At 45.0% G+C, this 22,402-nt stretch overlaps 1 protein-coding gene across 4 annotated transcripts in view; it reads right to left on the reverse strand.

Moving 5' to 3' along the window:
* Positions 1–679: 679 nt before the first annotated feature.
* The window catches only part of LOC119171724 (synaptic vesicle glycoprotein 2C-like), a 224,214-nt gene continuing 202,491 nt past the window's right edge, over positions 680–22,402 (reverse strand). For all 4 annotated transcript variants that reach the window (XM_075892318.1, XM_037422539.2, XM_075892320.1 and 1 more), the window contains 10 exons: positions 14,084–14,264; positions 12,507–12,658; positions 11,594–11,727; positions 9,518–9,601; positions 9,125–9,223; positions 8,339–8,427; positions 7,304–7,525; positions 6,605–6,888; positions 2,302–2,461; positions 680–1,136 (listed from right to left, as the gene is read on the reverse strand). In XM_075892318.1, coding sequence (XP_075748433.1) covers positions 956–1,136; positions 2,302–2,461; positions 6,605–6,888; positions 7,304–7,525; positions 8,339–8,427; positions 9,125–9,223; positions 9,518–9,601; positions 11,594–11,727; positions 12,507–12,658; positions 14,084–14,264 — 1,586 coding nt within the window. In that variant the 3' untranslated portion in view covers positions 680–955. The remainder of the gene's footprint in view (positions 1,137–2,301; positions 2,462–6,604; positions 6,889–7,303; positions 7,526–8,338; positions 8,428–9,124; positions 9,224–9,517; positions 9,602–11,593; positions 11,728–12,506; positions 12,659–14,083; positions 14,265–22,402) is intronic.

The following is a 22,402-nucleotide window of genomic DNA, read 5'->3' on the forward strand; positions in this document are numbered from 1 at the left end:
TAAGTGTGTTTCTCCACTAACGCGAATGTAAGTAGTATGCCTACCACTCGGGGCCATGCGCTGCATGAAACACAGCGCAGGAGCACAAACCGGCCAGGTCCCCCAGAAAGCGTTCAGCGATTACGGTATGACGATGGTGTCGCTTTAGCCTCAAATTGGAGTGCTTTCGGTAGTAGCCGACAACTGTGCGCGCTGTATTCTGCTGCGCAGTCCCCACTGCGGTTCGCCACGTGACGAAAGGCGCGGCTTCCGATCGCCTTGCAGCAGTGTAGGAACGCAACCGACTGACTATAGCATTGCATCTCACATTTTACGCTCGGTTATCATCTCAGCTTAAGGTCTGCCTGACGGCCCGAGAATCACAGTTTCAATCACTCTATAATTAAAGGGCCCCTCATCAGAGTACACAGTCGACCACTATACATGGTTTCTACAACCACGTTATACCGAGCCTTACATGCCGAGAGCTTCATCATGCAGTCACCCCTGAAAAGCACTCGGTCTCGGAGCCAGGCAGTACTTCCTCGTGCTCGGGGACTGTTCGTTTGGTATCCCACTCTCTGTGTTGGGAAGGTCTGCATGCAGTCCGACAATGAACCGGAGCGACGCAATATGAGTCAGCTAATAGGGTCCGCGCAGATAGGATCGGAGAAACCAAGAAGTAACTGTACGAAAGAAATATAACTGAACGCGTTTTTCCCGACGATTTGTATCTCTGCGGTGGTACTTCTAGTCGCATGTGCTAGATGTGCGTTCTCTTCGGCTATGCCGACTAGACCACACAAGCATCCCTCCTGGACAGGTCGTAAACCAGGTTCGTGTGTCGCTCGCACGGTCGGTGGACGTGGCTTGGCGGTTGCAGAGCTCTCTTGGGAGGCGCTGTGGGCGCGTACTTTGACTTCTCATCATCCTGGGCGGAGGCCCGGCATGGTCTTGGAAAGCTGCGGCAGGGCGCTCACATGAGCACGTCCCTGGTCTCGGGCAAGCGCAACGACGCCAGGCAACCGACCAGCAGCACGGCGGCGGTTGTCACAATGGGCACTGAACGGCTCATGCTGATGAAGTGGCCGAAGGTCAAGCTGCCCAGAAGGGCCGCCAATCGGCTGGCCGCGCTCAGGAAGCCGTACGCCGTGCTTCTGCAAATGGACAGCGCAGCAAAAACACTTCATTAGAAAGAAAAAAAAAACGAATATTTCAGCGCCAGCACATTGCCAATGTCCGACAAATAAGCCGGAAGGATGAGGACAAAACAAAGGAAAATACAAAGAAGGCCGCGAAAATCTTCCTGTTCATATTTAATCACACGTTCACATGGGCTCCTGGACGCGGACGGAGCTGGCGTGGCATGCTGCGAAGTTCCGCGAAATACACGAATTCATGCGCTGCTCAGGCGCACACTGTTTTGTTTACAAAGAGCAAAACTGTCTATAATTGAAACTGATGAACTTTCTTTTCCTGTTAATCTGTCGCCTTTTGTAAAGCCGATAGTCCTGATTGATAGATATGTGTGGTTTAACGTCCCAAAACCACCATATGATTATGAGAGACGCCGTAGTGGAGGGCTCCGAAAATTTCGACCACCTGGGGTTTTTTAACGTGCGCCCAAATCTGAGCACACGGGCCTACAACATTTCCGCCTCCATCGGAAATGCAGCCGCCGCAGCCGGGATTTGATCCCGCAACCTGCGGGTCAGCAGCCGAGTACCTTAGCCACTAGACCACCGCGGCGGGGCAAGCCGATAGTCCTGTGTTTACATATATTCAGTTTGTTTCGCAAACTCATTATAGGAGTGGCCCCGCAGCCGGATTAGCACGCCAGTCGGTAAGCTAGGCGAATATTTGCATTTGTTCAGCAAAGCTTGTTTACTTCACGAAAGTCATCAATGACTAAATCGTAAATAGTGTCTACCACCCATATGGTTACGATCTCATCGATACATATTTCAGCGGGACTTGTGAAACGTCACGAAAGTCTCTAACGAGTCCAACGTGACATGTGGTGCGATGTTACACCGCCTGGGAGGCCCAAGGAAAAAGTCAAGAAATAATAAAGGCGATTGCTGTGATGTGGACGATAATTAAGCTGGTGCAGAATGGAACCAAGGAACTAACGATCCCAAAGAAAGTTCCAAGACCCGTTGCAATGTTCAACGAGACATCAAACGAAGTGTCGCAAGATTGGCTTGCGAAGAGTAAAGGACCAATGATACGGTTTCGCCATAAAAAAAAAAAAAAAAAAAAAAACTGGCGTGTTCGCATTGCTAAGAGTACGGAAGGACATCGACTGATGAAAATTCTTGCCTGAGTGTCGCTGGATAGGACTCTGTAGTGGCGACATCTACGGCGTTCCACGCAGAAATAGACACAAAGTTGAAGATGGCTTGGAATGTTATCACAGAGGAGCGTGCCACTGACAGCCACACGAGCAAAATGCTCGCACTTGAAAGAAACAGAGATATCCCTGCAACGGGAAAGAGCGACACAGTGACAGTGCGAGTTAGGCGGCAGGTCCACAAGTGATAGACGGAAAAGTATCCTAAGAAGAAACAACTGCTGGACGTTGTTTTATCATTTGTTTCCCTCATTGCTTCTGAATTGGAAACGATAAATACAGTATATGTTGCGCAAAGTGGGGTACAAGGTTAGCCCGCGTCTACCACCTTATTTATACAGCAGCAGCATTTATTTGCAATATTTTGCGTTTATATGATTCGAGTTATCGAAAAAAAAATCACTCTCGCGCTGCCGAATGCAATCAACCTAGTTTCCTGATTGGGTAGAGTGACTGCCCTTGAAGGACGTTGGTCCCAGGCTCGCTGCCTACATCAGGGCATTTTTTTTTCATCTAAAAAGCTTAATTTTTGAGAAATATGTATGAATTTCATTGTTGCTTCGTGCCACATACAGATGGCTGCCAGTTATTTTTTTTACAAACAGTGTATCTGCACGTGGTTTTCTTTAAATTTTTATGTAGTGAACAGCTCATGTGGTCCTGTGCATTTGCAAGAACTCGAGTCCAAGCATCCCCAAGCAAGCAGTTCTGCAAGTCGTCACAGCATCGTAAAGTGTATTTTTCAATCTCTCTCCTCGAATGTTACCACTAGACATGTGGTGACGTATGCCATGTGTAATCGCTAGGCGAAATACGACAGTCGTCCTTCTTTTCAAAAATATAAGTTGAATTGGAAGAAAAAGAACACATGTAGTGCTTTCAAATGCTTCGAGTGCCCTTTAAGTTGTCTAACTTTAAAGGGGTCTTACCGCAACTAATAGCCCACTAATTGAAAAAAAAAATAAAACATCTAAGCGTGGCTTTATTACAAGACATCAGCGACCACTTATATTCTAACAAAAGCGGATTATTTGTGTTTGTCGTAATGTGACACATTCCTGCACTTTTCAATTTCACACGCATTTGCGTGGTTTTCTGCTTGAAATACCCGTGGCACCAAGATAATGAAATTTTCGTATTACTATGCACCAGCCGTAGCTTATTGTAACCAAGAATCTCGCTATATTGCGCGCTTACAAACCTGTGAAACAAAAAACTATCAAAACAAAAAAAAGGTGGTTTTGTAAAGCGTGCTTCACCTTAGGCAACAATGCCACAGGAGAAGCTACGACGTAGTTGCTGACAACGTTACTAGATTCTAGTAACGTTGGTTACTGAAACGTGATAATTTGAGAGTAATTTTAAGAACGGGCAGGCAACACGTCTCTTTTTTCAAGACACCAGTGGTGTTTTGTATCAAGGCACTAAACTTGCGACGTTTGTGAGTTGTGTGCCACTGCAGAGTTAGGTGTAACAGGGGAGCCGACTTTCATGACGGTGTTGAAAACTAAGAATGATCGTACGTCATGTCTCAGATGAGTAACTAGTGCAATGCGGTCAATCAAATCAGTTATATTCTATAGTGATGCATGTAATACCAATACCACACCTTGAAATTCTTCAGGCCGTACTTTGTCTATTAAATCTCCAAAGAAAAAAAAATATACTAAGAACTTGTACGACAAAGTATGCTTCACCTTACGCAGTTATGCAACAGGAGAAGTGTAGCGGCCAGTGAGCTTGTGGGTTTGCTGAAGGTGGAAATGCGGTCCCATGCAATCACGAAACCTCACAAAAGCCCCGACTTCACTGGCAGCGGTCGGTGGCACAAACAATCCACGCATCAATGCGAGGTGAATTATGACGAGTGGGCGAAGAAGCTCTGTGGGTTTCGTATCCGTGAGTAACCTACTGTTACCACAGGGTTGTCTTGTATAATGTAAACTGAGTTGCACGAAGTGTATGTAGAAATGTAAGTTTACTTCGCCTTCCAGTCACCTTAGGCAATTCAAGAAGAATTTAGAAATGGCTGGAGTGAAGCATATGTCGAGAAAGTTAATCGAAGAACCTGCCATCTTACCGGTGAAAAGATGCCATATTGAAGGGGGTAATTTGTTTTCTTAAGAAACTTCAGCATCTAGGAACACTTCAGCCGAGATGCATTCATCAGTACTCCTCTCGACAGATCATTTTTGCTGAGAACAGTGAACTCCAACTACATAATTACCCTATGTTCGCGTCGAAGTCTACGGTAAAACCTCGCTTTGTGTCTCACACATGTTTCGAGTACAGCAACAGTTCTGTACCGGGACCAAAACGGAAGAGAGGGCTAGGTCGTAAGGAACTTGGCCCCGAAAAGCAATGATAGTCACGTGGGATGTGCGTCGCTCTGAAATAGCTGAGCACCATGCATCTATAATTGTACTGCTTATCACTCTCAGAAGTAGTACAGTCAGCTGTTGGCATGTCCATTGCTGATAGACGGCCAATACATGACAGCGTGTTCCCTACAGAACCACTGGGGGTGCAGTTTTCTTCAACAAACAGGTTGCACGTGCTTGAACGATTATTGTATGCGAGACTTCTAAGTATTGACTTAGCACCTAAAGTTGCACTGGTTGCTTGTTGTACCAGGCATTACTATGCCCCGCTATTGATTCAAGTCTGTGAATGTTGATATCGTTTCAGAAAACTATAGAACATTTTCGGCAATCAGTGGCTGGCATTCATGGAACCTCACCAGTCAAAAGTAACAATGTTCAGCTACAGCTACCTAGAGCAGCGAAGTAATCTTGTCACCGTTAAAAGTTGCAGTTACAGTTATTATCGATGACGTGATAGGGCTATATTCGCAGAACTGTAAATTATTCAATAATGCATCACTAACGGCTAGCCTTGTCTCGGTCTAGACTAGTAACAAAGTGATAACATCGCATTTACGCGATAAGACGTATCATTGTTAGGGGCCTGTTTTGTTTTTTCTTGTCATCAGTAAAATGCCGGTATTGAGTATATGTAACCAACTGTGCTTATATAGCTGTAAAAATGTAATTTGCAGTTACGAGTTAGTCGCGTGAAAAAAAGCGAGTTAGAAAAAAAAAAACTCGCGTGAAAAAGTAACCGATCGCCTGTGACGCGTTCAGTAACTAAATAATATTCTGCCTAATACACAATATGCGTCTGCGGGATGGGGCGTGCAAAAGTGCACTCGTCCTTTCACCCATCCTGGGGGTGTGCAAAAGTGCACTTGTCCTCCCACCCATCCTCACCATATGCACACCAGCGCTTGCTCCCCTTTCCCCATCCATGAAACGCCTCCCTTTTGCCGTGATGAAACATAGGCTTGCCTCCCCCTCCCCCCCCCCCTTCTCCCCCGTCGTTTTAAAGCGAAAGCTGTTGCGAGATCAAAACTCATGCGACGCGCAGCGCTGTAGTTGTCCATCGCCACCACCGCCGCCGGTGTCCGTAACCACTGTTGCACGAAATAAATAGAAAACTTTGTACTAAGGACGACACAGTGAGGCTCGAACCCGGGTACGTTGCGTGCCAGCCCAGTATTCTATCACTGAGTCATGCCGGTGCTTGGGACTTATTCGCAAGCTTGCCTTAGGCAGGCTTGATGTCGGAAAAGGAATCGCGTTGATATGAGTAATAGAGTGTTTTTAGAAAGAACAACCAGACGTCACACAATGCGAATAGCGTAACGAGTGGGTCCACCAGTGCTCCCGCCCATCACAAAAGCTTGTTCTCGATCACCTATTAACTGTGGCGCATACCCATTTCAGGCATAATTACTCATCGTCGTCAGTCACTGCACGGACAATTGGCACAGAATTTTTGGCAAGTAATTAGCGGATATCACGCTTCTCAGAAGATTCACGAAAGAATAGCGAATGCCGGCGTACTACCCAGAAATTATTATTAGTACTTTATTATTAGTGGGTACTCAGAAAGTGCGCTTGCTGCAGTTACCCAATGAGTGTTTAGAAAAGGCTCTGAAAGGCAATACTTTTTTGCAGACTGGTTGGTTCATACTTGAAAAATTGAATTGGTGCACAAACTTGAAGGACTTGAAACTTGCACTCTTTCCTGTCTCCCTTGTTTTCCTTCGAGTTTGTGTAGCAATTCAATTTTTCAACTCTGAAAGGCCTTCGCTGTGACTGTGCTGTGCCTTCCGCGCAGGCTTGGTGTTTTTTTTTTTTTCAAAACAAAATTCTGCCGATTCCCGTCAGTGGCTCTCACCGATATCGTAGAGAACGCCGCGTCTCATACCTAAGGTGCGTACGCGACCAATCCTGTCGATGATGCAGGAGGAGATGATGTTTCCCGGAATGATGGCCAGCTGTGCGAACAGGTTCTCGACGAACACGTCCGAGAGGCGGAAGTTGACGTCGAAGTCGATGGGACAGCCCGTGCGCCGGTTCAGGAACGTGGTGCTGTTGTGGAAGGCGCAGTCGCGGAAGCGGAAGTCGTAGAAGTCCGTGTCCACGAAGCGCACGCGCCGGAAATCGCAGTGCTCAAAGAAGCTGCGGCTCGAACGAACATCGCTGAACGTGCTGCAAGCGTAGAAAAAAAAAGAAATCTCTACTTAGAGGGGTGACTTAATCCTGTTCAGCGCAATACTGGCATGCCATTTAGAATGCGTAGTATATTGATCTGATCAATTGATTAACAAAAATAGATATTGAGAACGAAAAAAAAAGGCGAGGAGTCTAATCGAAAGCACGCCGGCTTAGTGTACACGAAAAAAAAAACGAGTACACGAAGATATTAATGTGAGAGAAGTTACTGAAGCATGCCAAGTACAACTTTTGTTGTTTTTGAATGATGCTCACACAGGGTGAGATAACTATACTGAATTGTAGAAAATCAACGTACTTGCAAGAGTTAGCACATAAAGCTTTTTATTAGGGGAAGGGGCTCCCCTCTGCCCCCCACGTGCACCTGCCTATGCCCATTCCTGGTACGCACCTGTTAATGAAGGAACAGTTGGTGAAGAGCACGTGGTTGAGCACGATGCCCGTGAAGCGGACATTGTGAAAGACGCATCCTTCGAAGTTGGTGTTGTCGAGTGAGTAGTTGAACACGTAGTCGCGGATGAAGTGGTTCGCCTCGATAGTCGCGTCGGCGCTGTAGCTGTCCGCCTGGATCTTGCGCAGGTACTCCGGAAACCAGATGCCCACGCCGTAGAAGCTGCGATCGCACAGGCGTTGTGTGCGCCAGGAAATGACACTAGAGATCTTTATACCGTATGGCGAAGTAGTGTGCATTTTACAGGGTGCGAGTGTCATGTCCCCGTCGTCTCTGTGAAAAGTGCACTACTTCGCCATACGGTGTAATGATCGGTCACCAACTAGCCCAAATACAAACCAAGGCGAACTAAAAATCTATCATCCTTGGGAACGGGTGTCGCTGCATTCGTTCGGGTTTGTTAAGGACATGAAATATGAGGGACTATTACACCGTCGTCTATTCACTATAAAAAGCACGCTTGAATCATGAGCAGCAGAGGAGGTACAAAAAGTTATGGCATTTAACATCCTCGTGGAACGTGCACGAATATTACGCAGATACTAAGCATCTGCGGGACCAATTTTAAACGTTTACTTTGCATATAAATTGTACATCATATATACGAGACATACAATGGTGTTGCCTATTTCGGTCATGGGTTTTCTCATTTAGATATGCGCAGACTAGCAGACTTTTTGTGTGCTTTGTCTTGTTTACGGAACAGCATATGACCAATTTGCTGAACATGAAAAAAAATGTTTAGGAATTTCTGTTTTGTTTCTTTACATATTGAATCTTTTTTTTTTCTTTCTTGTGTTTTACAAAAGGGCTTTATGGGATGCGGAGTAGCCGGCGCAAGTGAAGGTGCTGACGCGCCTTATCAACCGTATCCCAGCCAGCTTAGAAAAGGAAACGGCGACTTTTCAGCCTGTCTCGGATTGAGACATCCTTCAGCTATCAGGACTTCGAAACAGCCGACGATGCAATACCCACCCAAATGACGTCGTGAGCCAGATAACAAGAAGAACCAGGGTGACCTTGGTGAATGGAGAGCAGATCATCTGGAAGAACGATCCCCAAAACTGAAAAGGAAAACGATGACAACGTGTTAGCCATTGTGCGACACTGGTTTACTAGTTAATGTTTTCGTGCTGTATTTCTCTAACTGCAACTTTTACTGCAGGCAGGCGCTACACGTGTAAATCGATGCAAGATAGTAATGTGCGGTAATCTACAGCACAACTACAGGAGCAAAAAGGAAGGGGAAAGAGAGAGAGAGAGAGAGAGAGAGAGAGAGAGAGAGAGAGAGAGAGAGAGAGAGAGAGAGAGAGAGAGAGAGAGAGAAGGGAGGTCGAGTTGCGCCGCCATGCACGCCGTGCATGTGCATTTTGTTGCTTTCGATAGGCTGTTGTCACCTAACGTAAGGATAGAAAAGAAATCGCAAGAACATGAGTTTCCCGGCATAGAAACCACTGCAGTAGTTAGGGTAAGAGAGGGGGGTACAAACCTTTTTCGTTTCTCCTGAAAATTTTGCATGTGTACAAGAGTGGTTACCTTCCCCCCCCCCCCCCCAAAAAAAAAAAAAACAATTGATATGCGAGAAAATAAAACTGCTAAAATTAAACTGCTGGATAAGAAATAACGAACCACTTTCGCAGATTGAGGATGAGGTATACCTTGCGCGAAATTTTCTCATTTTAAATAATATTTCCTTTCGCGTCTTCTTCGTACACGATGCAGTTATTAACCTCTAGATAACAGGGTTCTGCAAGCACTTACGCTTTCCAACGAGAAACAGAGGTCAGACATCATGGTTCTGTTGACAGCGGGAGGAATTCCGTGGAATGCCCTGCGACCTGGAAGCTCCAGCTCGGATAACTGAAAAGAGGAAAACGAAATATATCTAAAAACGCAGCAGTTGCCATAGAAAAGATGTCTCAACAAATGTTGGTGTAGACTGTTAAACCACTTGGAGTCCAGTGATAGCAGTATGAATTATAATGCTCTTTAAAAACATCTGACACGAAAAAAAAAATGAATAGTACACTGATTTCATAAATGTGAATGTCGGCAGAAACGCTAATTTTGTAAATGTGAATGTTGATATAAGCGTGCACGTTTCATATTTCTGAAGAAATACAGAAGGAGGTAAAGAACACGAGTGTAGCGTACTTGATATTCCACTCCGGGTTTGTTGCTGTGGTTCATTTTAAATATTTGCTGGTAAACGCACATGGCCTCAACGTCACGGCCCATCTGAAAAAAAAAAAACAAGACAACATTTAAAATTAAATTGTACAACAAACAAAAACAACTACAACATGAGCTATATAGATTAGTAGATAGTTCCCGTGAATTTATGAGTAATTTCAAGGTTTCGTAAAAGTCTTAAGTGGGTAGAATACGTTTACGAAAAGGGAGGTGACATTTGGTAGAAAAAGACTCACTTCACATTCGCAAATGTCATTCTCGTCAAGGCCGTGTTCTCTTACATTGCGCTTGGCGCACTCATGACAACAAAGCTACAATGTGTTTTGTCTTGCTAGCCGCCCTTATTTGGTTTAGCTCACGAAACACTTGTCATTGCAGTGAAGTTAAAGAAATGCAATATCTTCCTAAATTTTTCAGAGTGTTTGAAAAGGCAAACTCATTTTTTTTTATTTAGAAGTAATCACTGCGATAAAAATGGGCAGATATGTCTGCACAGGACTCTAATATATATATATATATATATATATATATATATATATATCACAGCTTCTCCGCAATTATTTCCGAGATTATTAATTTTTTTCATCATAACATTGCCTCATCGTTCCACTTTCTGGTAATATAGCTCAACTCAAAGACTACGCGTAAAAGTATTAAAAAAAACTGAACTCTCTTCTCAAGCTTTGAGTCTTCCAAGGAAAAATAAATTGACGTCTCCGTTTGGAGTGGATTGCTAAGGAAATTTGCTGCGCCCTGTTATTAGAAATATGGCTCACTCAAACCATAGCCGACGTAAACGTCTGGTCACTGTAATGTGTCTAAAGCACTCTTCTAGTTTTTGTTCTTTTTTCATCGCTTGCTAAACAGACATCGTCTTTAAATGGCAGCGTTTCACAACGCCACTCCAAATTTTGACGACTTTGCTTTTTTCTCAATAGAATCTGGACAGCAAGGCTTGCAGCGGTTCGCCTTTTCCTAGACAACTTGCACTAATATTCGTGTACTTGGGGCCCACTCAGACGTAATATCATACTATAACCAAATGAAAATTTGTCATGTTCTTGGACACTACATAATATACATCACCCAGAAATATATCTTGGTGTTGTGCACTGCTAAAAGAAACAGATTTAACATTATATTAATCATTGAATCAACGTTTTCTATCCTCTGCGGAAAAAAAGTTGTATGGCTTTGTAATAATGCCCGCTAAATTCACCAGTTTTTTTTTCCTTTATACCAAATCCAAGTTAAAAAAAAAAGGTTCTGTGCTCTTTTCTTTCCACTTGCTTTCTGTTATGATTCACATTTCGCTCTTAAATCCACGAAAACAAATAGAGAATGATTGGAGGGCAGCTTAACAAGTACTTTTTTGCAACCAACTTGGTTTATTGCACCCTTGTAACCAATTTGGTTATTGTACCCTCGCCGCCGCAGCACTGCTAGCGCTACCGCGCTGATGATGATGATGATGATGATTAACCCGCTCGAGCACTGGGCCAGCCACTGCTCGTCCCTAAATGGGGCCTATCCGCTAGACACGTGTGCGTCACAAGGTGCAAACAACCTTACAGCGGTTGCGAACACCCTCACAAGTTGGGGACCCCCGGTATAAACGGTTGCAAGGCTTGTCCAATCAATGAAGGTACTGTCCACTCCCCTGTTTTTTTTTTCTCCCCATGTTCCAGATATATTATAGTAGGGGAGGCAAATACACTTACTTTCACAATTCACACATTTTTCTTTCACGAAGTAAGGAGGAAAACGCTTGAACAGGATCAAAAAAGCTACAACAAAGTAGCTTATCGTGGTTCCCGCCCATGTGATTGAACTTTCAACATGATGCAGGTTTGTACATGATTTTACGGCACCTAGTTCGGTCTTGCTGCGAGACAAGTGAAGCGAGGCATCGAAAACAAGTCAGCTGCACAAACAGCGCGCACATCGCAGAGCAAGTGAGAACTCGCGTGTATACGGCATGCTTATTATTGCAAGCTGAGCGAGGACAGAGAGAAAAGGCAATTACGGCAGACCGACCTCGAGCAGGAAGCGGGGGCTCTCGGGGATGAAGGCGAGACCAAGCACAGAGACGACGGCGGGGAACGAGCAGACCAGCAGAAAGACGCGCCAGCTGCTGAAGTGAAGCCTGCCCAGCCCGAGAAGAGTGGCCCCTGCAGCAGAGACACGCCCACATATAGGTGTCTGGTCCGTCGGCATCAACGTGGGCTCCATAATGCAACAGGGACTGCCGCACTAACAGAAAAAGGAAAACCACGCGCGCGAGACACGAGCTGGGAAATCAATGGAAAGCGGCCGGCCTTCCTCCGCTATGCGTCGGGTGATCACTGTGACGTGAGGTATAGGGCGAATGTATAAGGCTTCCCTGCGCTTTTAGAGATAACTGGCTCATCTGGTTATGTTAGGGTCAATGGGGAGGAACAAGAGAGAGAGGAGAGGCAGGGGCGTTATAACCAGTCTAGAAAAACTAGTATGCAACGCTACACTGGGGAAAGGGATGAATGAGTTTACAGGTTAGAAGTAATAGAGAGATAGAGAGAGAGGGGAAAGTAGGGGGGACAGAGAAACGAAGGGAGGGAGGGAGCATACATTTAAACGGCGTTGTAGTGCTGACTGTCGCAATACCCCCATTGGTCTATATCCACCGGTGAAAGTGTATCAAAAATTTTAGGAATGCCTTTGCCGCTTTCATTTACGATGACTTCTCAGTACGACTATTTTAAAATGGTTACTGGCTTCGTCGGTTTGCGGTCAAGTAGAACAAAGGCGACGGTAAGTGACTGTCTCTAACATTGCAGCGAGGCAAGTCGCCGATGTTTTGATGGCCTCTCCCCCCGAAAATGCAAAAGCTATTGTTACTTAAGATAATATATATAGTCTTTATATAGTTTTATAGCCTTCACAGCAGTACGGATGTAGCGATATAATGTACCTGTTCTGGGTATGAGTCCCCAGGCCATGACTGACGTGAAGACGCCTCCGATGGCCCAAAAGAGAAGCAACCAGCAGAGGTTTCGGCCACGGTGTTTCTTCAACAAGAACTCGGCGTAGTACGTGAATACGATGGGGATGGAACCACCCACGCTGTGGAATAAAGCAGAAACTATAATTTTGTTTGTAAGAGAAAGAGAGAGTAAAGAATGAGGTAAGATGGTAATGGCGTAAGGCTTAATTAGAAGGTGTTAGGCTCATCATGGACGATTTCGCAGAAACTTAGCAACGTATCAATTAAAGAAAAAAAAGCTTCAAATTTGTTTAACTTTATATATTCTTTCGTCAAAAATAAACAACAGCGCACGTGGCTAAATTTCGTGGTATTTGTTATTTCAAATGGCCAAAACGAAAAAAAAGCAACCGTTAGTTATGCGAGAGAGTTATGCTGCTCCCGAAAATTAGGCCCAAACTAGATTTTGTATTATTTAGTTATATGGAATAGTTGTTTTAAAAAAGCACACGTGAAATTGAATGTGTGGTAGCCTCATTTATTAACATTGAGTTGCACATGCGTAGTAATGTCTAGCCGCCCATGTCATCTTGCCATCTTTAATGCTATACGACATCAACAAACAAACAACAAGTAAATTAATAAATGAGAAACACTTTAAAAGCGTCAAGTCGATTCTATTTTTGAGGTCTACAAATGTATGTATACAGGCCGTATATTGGGGGACCACGGGACATTATATATTTTTGCTGAAACAAGTTCTTGTTCAGAAAAAGTCTATTTTTATTTGTTCAGTCAAGTAGCAGTAGAAACGCCGGGAAATTCAAAATATTTATTTTCTATTGACTACTTTTAAACCACGTGCGTTATTTCATAATACGCAGTTGCCTAATATTGTGCGATACTGTACCAAAGCTGAACACTATACTATTGTCATGACAGCAGCGTCATTGATCTGACACACGACAGAGTCGCCGTGTGTATTGCGCCTGTGTCGATGTTTGTTAATAGAGTCATTTCAATTAAGTTTGCACCTGGATGCAGTCTATGATGTACTGACAAGCCACCGAATAAGTAAATCTCGTAGACTTCTCTGTATCAAGTGCAGAACAGCACATTCAGTCTTGCTGAATAGAACAAATGCACTCCCTGATTGCAACAGAATTGAGTGGCCTCATTTGAGTTTCGCACAAAAAAAAAAGGGAATAACATATTTAAAAATTTGACACGCATGCGAAAATGTCTGAGCACGTTGCCATGACGAGAAGAAGGAGGATAAGAACGTCAGCCTCACGTGCAGCCACTTTGATTCCCGCCACTAGGACAGGAGACAAAAAGAGGAAAAGATGCCAGTGAGTTTGGTCGATTTTAAAACAGTAGCAACACCCGCATCACTATGCCGTCCCGTGACAACAGGGACCGTGGTAGAAGGACGCATTTATCTCAAAATGGTCCAGCTCGTTCAACGTGGTCCAAATTAACAGCGCGTTTAATAATCCCAGACAAATAGCCGTAAAATGTGGTCTGGTATATGGTGTGCCATTGAACATGTTTGAGAGATTCACCCGATGCCCGAGCAGAGCCTGGTGACGGTGAAGAGTCCATAGGTGGGCATAAAGGTGGTGATGATCGAGAACAACGCGTTGGTGAGCAGTGCTGATAGCAACGTGCGTCGACGACCCATCTTGTCAGCCAGGTTGCCCCACAGCAGGCCGCCGATCATCATGCCGATAAACGATACGCCTCCTGCGCAGGGGAATGCGTGATTTCAGTTGACTGGTTTATTAATCAAAAAGTCTGTCCAATTTTCTTTGTATTAGCTTTTTCTTTGTATTAACATAGGAGGTCCCGCCTGCGGTTTACTACCTTGGGACCTCCTCCTGCATACTTACTCACAATGTAAATTTCTGATGCTAATAAAGAAACAGTGATTGATTGATTGAATGATTGATTGATTGATTGATTGATTGATTTAGCTGACACGAGTACTGTACCGGGTCAGCTGACTGGCCAGTTCTGAGTGATAAAGTTTTAGTTAGCCTAGACTGGTTGGCTCTTCAATTCTGAAAGAGACAAAGAAAAAAGCAAAAATGAGATAGCTAACGGTTTGCTATGTTCCACGTTCGCTTTGCTGCCCTACACTAAAAAGAAAGAATCAAGGGTGAAATAGAAAAGAGATATGACATTTAAGGAAAGAGCAGGTTATGAGGGCATGAATGGTTGCAGACACCTGTTCACTTAAATTCTTTAACGGCCAAGCTGTTTGAGCTCTCGGTAAGTTGTGCACCACCGTGCAAAACTCCTCAGGTGGGTATGCACCGCAAGAACAGCGCGAGCTCCACCACAGAAGGCAGCAGATGCGAGCGTTAAACAAACACTCTGCTCGGCGAAGTGGAGCACGTGAAACACGCGAAAGAAGTGGAAAGGGAGAAGTAAAGATAAAAAAATAGAGGGAACCAAGGAGAATAAGGACACACAATAACGAATAAAAAGAGAAAAAGAACAGGACAGAAAAAAGAAAGTGGTAATAAAGGTAGAAAGAGAAAGGTAGACAAATGAAAGAAAGAAAAATAAAGATAGAAACAATGCAAGAAAGAAAGAAATAGATAGTGGGAGAAAGGCATGAATACAAGGATACAGAAACCAAAAGGAGATAGAAGAAACAAAAAGAAAGAGCCGAAAGAAAGAGAAAAAAAGTGAAAAACAAGGAATATTTTCCAGCTCCACTCTCTTTTCGGGCTTGACCCCATTATGCAGTGCGAAGGTGGTCTAAATTTATTCTTCTTCTTTCAATCTTTGCCCAACAGCAACGATTTTGCCACAAGTTATCTTCGTGTTACACACCATAACAGTCTATGAAGTATGCCTTGCACATGCATGCACACACACACACACACACACACACACACACACACACACACACACACACACACACACACACACACTGCATTCGAAACCAATTTTGAGACGGATTCATGCAATGAAAACCTAATACGCCATGAGCTATTTGTTGGGATAACTGTTTTCTAGATAATATTTAGTGAACTGGTGGTGAATAGCGCGATATACCCAATTTTCGCGGTGCATAACCGTTTACAATGGACCGTGAAAACGACACGACACAACGGCAAGCCAAGACCCTAAGGTGGTGCTTGACACCCAATAAGAATTACGGACACCCTTTAGCTCTGGCCTCGGCCCTTGAGCAGTCCTCTTTGATCGATTTCGGATGTCCGCGAAGTCATAACGGGGGCCCTACTTTTTTAATCTCTACACTTCATTCGCGTTCCGGCACTGGGGGCAACGGTCCACAAAGAAACGCGTGGGGATGACTGAAACGCACGTTCCTATTATATATTTCGTTTATCTTATCTACTTTTTGCAATTTTTATTTTTTTACTTGCTTGTTTTGCCGTGTTGCTTGAAAACAAAACCAACGGAACCTTGTCAGAGGCACTGCGCAAAGTCAACAACGCACGAGCTTCGTTCCGAGGGCCGGCGAGTGTTCGCTGCGGGAGTGCAGATGTTTTTCCGAGTCAACGTTACACAAAGCACCTTTGATGTCATGCTTGAAGGATTCTGCTAAACAAGCTGAGCCCGGATGAAAAAGCTCAATTATGGAACGCGGCCGTTATTGCTCCCGGTTTCTGAATGAAGCGAGACTTCGAAGAAAGAGAGGAGAACAGAAGGGAAGCACGGCGATGTCCACGACCGCACCATTTACGGAAGGATGCGCAATAAAAACATCCGGACAAACTTTCAAGAGGAGAGGACGTTCAGCTTAATGAAAGCGCCTTTTTTTTTTCAGCCGTGTGTTGCAAGCTGCATGAGGAGACGTTACAACGTATAATGCGGCAACAGCTGTTCTCCATGGTCCTCGAACAAGATGAGTGCACCAAGTTCATTCCGGCGTGCAAGTGTTTGTGTACATTCACGTGTGTCGGATTTTAAAGGTCAGAGCAAAAATAAACACGAGATCATTTTTCTCCTAACGAAGTGTTCCTTGAAGCCTGCACTTATTTATTTCAATCTATATGAACTCTATTTACTTCAATGGTCTGAATTTCAGCTTAAATGTACCACACTCGCGCGCGTGTTGTGCTGGCATCTTCCTGTGCGGTTGAGTTACCGGTGAAGTCGCGATTGCGGTTGGTTTAACAAATTGCAATTGGCATGAGAAATTCTGTTACGGTAAACAATGGGACCAGACGAAAAATGTATATGGTGGCATGCAGTACTTACTCTTCTCAAGCAACTGAGCGCGCGCAAACACACACACACACACACACACACACACACACGCACACACACACGCACACGCACACACACACACACGCACACACACACGCACACACACACACACACACACGCACACACACACACGCACACACGCACGCACGCACACACACACACACACACACACACACACACACACACACACACACTTGAGCAGCAATGTTTGCGTCTGTCGTCCACCCATAGCACATACACATATATCTAAAAATATACGACTTCCAGAATCGGATTCAAAAATCACATGGCACAACAAACAGAATATTACAAACGACCAGCGGGGAATCTTGACTGCAATCTGAGGTAAGGCACCGGATTTAGAAAACGAAAAGCGTCAACAAATGGTGAGCAAGCTGCGATGCCTGAAGGAGCTAAGTACCGCCGCGTTATCTTCACTGTGCCCGACGCGTCTCCTAAATATCAATAAAAAATAAGAAAAAAAGTGTCATAATTTCACGCAGGAGTGAACGCCGGAAGGTGAAGAAACAGGCAAGCTCAAGTGAAGTTTACGACGTACATTTTAAGCAGCCCTCGAGAAATCGAGCGAGTATGTCACGACAAACGCTTGCGTGAACGCTTGAATGAGTTCTTGAGACACAAGAGTGCACTTGTGATAAGCGACGCTTGCGAGATGGTTCAGAAGGAACTTATTAGCGAGCCTCGATGCACGTGTAGCTGCAAAGGTGCGAGAGAGAAGGAAAATAAGCTCGCACATTTGGAACTTGGCTCTAAAGCTCCAAATGTACACAGAAACCTCCCCCGCCCCCACCAAAAAAAAAAGGGGGCCAAACAAAGGAAACGAGCTTCACTCTCAACTTACTCAGTTTCTTCCTCACAGTTGTGTGCCAAATAGCGCACCATTAAGCTTTGAGTAAGCTTTAGAGGCTCACGTGCGAGTGAGTGAGTGTGCGTGTCAGTGAGTGAGCGAGTGAGTGAGTGAGGGTCTCTACGTCTGTGTGCGAGCGAATGACAACATGCGCCTTCCTTCTATTCCCTCGTGACCCTCCACCAACAACGATATGGTCGCTAGATAAAAACGTCACAGTTTTGCCACAACGGCGAACGAATGAATGCGATAGCAACAAGCTGGAAGGTCGCGCGCTGAATGACGAGCAGATCGTAACCTGTCCCGCGTTTCTCACGCACAAATCACGCACAAAACGCACTCCCAGGTACAGATGAACGCGAATAAGTGTTTCAGTTGTTACTTCGCTGTGTCTGTAAAGCACGCCCTTCTCGCAAACGGAGACTGCGTAACGATTGCAGTTACCTCTGTGCGCCCGGTAACTACAACATAATTATTCCAGTGATATCCCAAGGCCAACCAATATGTACAATCCTTCCCATTGCGAGATAAGGGCACGCGAGCAAGCATCCGACCCCCTCCTCTCCGTGGGACAAAGTAAGCGTCGGAGATGAGAGCGCACACTATCGCGTCGTGAAGATGTGGCGACAAGCGCTCATTGCGCCATCTTGCTGGTAATGCTGAAAACACATTAGTTCCTCCCCGCCCACGAGATGCCCGTTAACGGCGGTAAGTGGTAGATGTAAATAGCTTGCCGTTTGAAGGTTGAAGAACGTGCCTCTCCGTGGCTCAATGGTTAACGCCTCGCACTCACGTTTCAGAGGTCTTAAAATAAATTCCGCGCACCAGAGTCTTTTTCTGAATGATGTTTCTTTCTTGCGTTTTCACGTATATAAATCCGTATACATATACGGTGAGAGACGCCGATGCCAGGGGCAAAACTCAGCCGAGAGTGTCCATATGATTGCTATCGCAATAAAAGGTAAAGAGCCAGCAAGCGAGAGAGAGAGATAAGGTAGATAATACGTAGAATAACGAGCGTACTTATACTGCCCTGCTCTGACGTTCCGAAAAACGGTTGAACAAAAAACTAACGCTCTGCCTCCACGTAAAAGCTGGAAACCTTCCCGGTGCTTGACTGTGACAGCAGCAGAAGAAGACCTTGGCATGTATGTTAAGCTGGGATTAGGAAAAGCGCAATCGCGTCCGAGCCTTCGAGTTGCAGGAAAAGAAATTATAAGAAAAGACTAAGGCTAGATAAGGACCGGAGTAGGAGCGAATACGAAAGAGAACGAAGCCCGGGAAACGGGAGTGATCGTCAGTAATGAAGTTGTGTAGCGAAACAAGTTACGGCACCGGGGAGAGGGGGAGGAGGGCTGTTAGCTTAATAGGCCGGAAATATATATGCATCGAATAAGTAATCCAAGAACTGAGTGATACGTAAAAAAATATATCTGATGCGAATATAGCCATCAATAAGGCTTTTCCGGGCATTTCTTTTTTTTTTTTTGCGGATGATGTGCACTGACCAAACTTTTTTTGCAACGACTATCAATAACAACTACGGCGATGAAATTTTTATTTATTTTATTTTTATTTTATTTAATACATACTGCAGACCACAGTTGTGGTCCTGGCAGGACGAGCACTTGAATAGCACAATAATACAAAAATAGCAAAAGGGACAAAAATGAAACGGCGGACATTGCATTGTCAATCCAACACACAATTAACAACACTAACAAAAAATGGGGCTATACAGTATCTAATAAGTATGGCTCAGCAATGGAATTCCATTCAGCGACGGTACGCGGGAAAAATGAAAATTTAAAAGTATCGGTATGCGCTTGGTATGGTGTTAGCGATCTAGGGTTATAGTGCCGCGTGTGTTTTGTGGTCAGGGCGGATATATACAGGGAGGGGTCGATAGCCAATTCATGTTTAGTAAGTGAGCAGAGGAAATCGAGACGAAATTTTTGTCTTCTTAACTGAAGCTTGGGAATGTTATTGGCAATCATTAATTCAGAGGGAGAATCCGTGCGACGAAATTTTGAAAAAATGAACCTGACAGCTTTCCTCTGAATCTTTTCCAATTTATCGATGTTATTTTTGGTATACGGGTCCCATACTACAGCAGCATACTCAAGTTTTGGTCTAACGTATGAATGGGAGCAAAGAAGTTTAACACTTGGAGGCGAATTACGAAGTTTGTGTCTCAAGAAATACAGTTTTCGAAAAGCGGAGGAGCAGATGTTTTCTATGTGCAAGTTCCAGGAAAGATTACTAGTGAACGTTACGCCTAAGTATTTGAAGCTGTTGACTTGGTTCACCGCGCGTGATCCCAGTGTGTACTGAAATTGGAATGGAGATTTTTTGCGCGTTATGCGGAGGGAAACAGTTTTCTCTGCGTTGACAACCATGCCCCAATCCCTGCACCAACTGTATATATTGTCCAGGTTTGTGTTAAGTTCTATTTGATCTTGCATGCTGGAGATTGCACGGAATAAAATACAGTCATCTGCAAACAGCCGGACATGAGTGGTGGGTGTAACTACAGTGACGATATCATTACAGAATACAGAATCAGGTAGTACAAATACAAACGTGAGAGAGAGAAGGGTGAAGAGCATTCGACCCAAAAGTCGCAGTGACCCTCCGAAATGGCCGAAGCAATCGGAAAGCTGCAGAATGAACAGGGTATCTTCGGAGTAGTATTCGATGACATGAAGGCTTTGAGCTGGGGACTCAAACTCGGCAAGTACAAGATCAGAGAAGCGTGGGAGAAAAAATCGGGTTCAAGGAAGCTACCAGATGCGAGGGATGCAAGAAAGGAATAACGGTATCATGGTTCCGTCCAGAAAGATGGCGCTTCGCGGTGACTGTGTGCAGGAGCCCGCGATCGAGCTAACGGTAAAAAAAAAAAAAAGCCGGGCCCACCCTTTGGTGAGAACGAAAGATTACAGTAGAGCTAGCATGTGCTGTTGCTGCGCAACGAGTGGCCGGCCGACCGGCCGGTGTAATTATGGCACGCAAGGACACACACCCCCCCCCCCTTCCCCTTTGCGACGCCTCATCCTTTTCCACTCCCATTTCACCGGGGAGAGCCTTCCCAGGGGCTCATATTGGCACAGCCGTAATCAGCGGTAAGGTCGGTCTCGTCGCATCCATCAAACAAGAGCTGAGCAATGAATTATCATACGAAAGGGGAAAAAGCAAAAACAAGGCTACGTGCGTGTGTATGAAGGTAGGTGCTCTGAACGGGCATTTGGGAAATGGAGTGGGATTTTGTTGTGAGCAGCAAATATGAAAGGACGGTCCGCTGATCGCGGATAGAAAACCCGCAATCACCGGCGCAGTCACGCGTAAATCACCCGCTGCTCGGGATGCAGGAAAAAAAAAAAAAAAACGCGTATGACTGCGCGGCTCTCACGTGCGCTGGAATAAAGCTACGTGGAGCAAAAAAAGATAAGAAAATGAAGGTTGATGCGAAAGTGTCTCTTCGAAGGAAAACTAGCAACACAAAGTAGGCGTGGCTGAACAAACAAAAAGTATGGCACAAATAAAAAAGAAAATGAAGACGGACATCCCTCGTTTCCGTCCGGTGCTGTTTATAGGCGCTGGCCGATCGTTTAGGAAGGCGAACGTGTGAGCTGAATTCGTGAAAAAAGGAAGCGAGAAGTTTAGGAAGAAGGCTTAGGACGAGCGAGCTCTTAAGGCTTGGGTGTGGCACTGGGAATGTTTTTTGGCTCGCGCAGATTTATGGAATGGCAGCAGGACGTGCTCCTGCTTCGAGCTGCTACTTTTTTTGTTTTCATCTTTCCGAATCTGGTGTTTGGAGGAACCGAAGCATCAGTAGAGGCATCAACCTTGTGGTACGACGACGCAACAAGAGAGAGAGATAGGTTTATTTACAGAAAGACGGAGAGGTCGGCCTGAGCGATAGCTTGCTCTGGCCTGCTGCTCTACACAAGGGGAGAGGAAAGAAGAGAAAGTAGCGTTTTACTCTATAACAGAGAAGCCGAACAAAATATAGTTTCGGTTTCTTACTGGTGTATACAAGTGGACAAATATTCAGCGCGGAAATGGCTCACTGACCCTCGATTATGCCGGCTACGATAAAAGGAGAAATATAGATGCGATGTGCGATAGTTCGATAATGCACACTTTTTTTTCATTTTTAATTAGAGCTTATTTATCAGTGGTACTTCATCAGCTTGCGATCGAAACCAGAAAGTGTGATGGTTATAAAACTAGACGCGTGGCTTTTTTGTGTGTGTGCGTGTGTGCGCGCGCGCGCGCGCGCGCGTGTGTGTGTGTGTGTGTGTGTGTGTGTGTGTGTTTAAAAAGATATTGGTGCGTTGTTCTGGAGGTGCTTGTCTAGAGTTCAAAGCAGGTGCGTAGGCAGGATTCTTTTTTTCGGTGAGGACGCCCCCTCGATTTGAAGTGGGGGCCGGGCAGGCAAATGGTTATTTCCCGCTCTGTACGCTATAATCAATATCAAGCAAACAGCAAGATGGCGCCAATGATGAAGAAGGACGATGCGAAGATTGATGATGGTTATTGACAGATGAGGAAGATGAATTCCAATGAATTCTTACACTAATTTCCCCCGTCGACGAAAGCGGCCAGCGTGGCCGCGAATCACGCTGTGGAACGCATACGATAGGGCTTGAGACGTGAAACGTGCACAATCTCTGTCCCGCGGCAGCACTGGTCAGTAGAGGCACGAACAGGTGTGATACGGTAGTTCCCTGGCGAGGTCTGTTCGACAACTTTGTAGGGGCCA

The sequence above is a fragment of the Rhipicephalus microplus genome, chromosome 4, assembly GCF_043290135.1.
Source record: "Rhipicephalus microplus isolate Deutch F79 chromosome 4, USDA_Rmic, whole genome shotgun sequence".
Classification (NCBI taxonomy): Eukaryota; Metazoa; Arthropoda; class Arachnida; order Ixodida; family Ixodidae; genus Rhipicephalus; species Rhipicephalus microplus.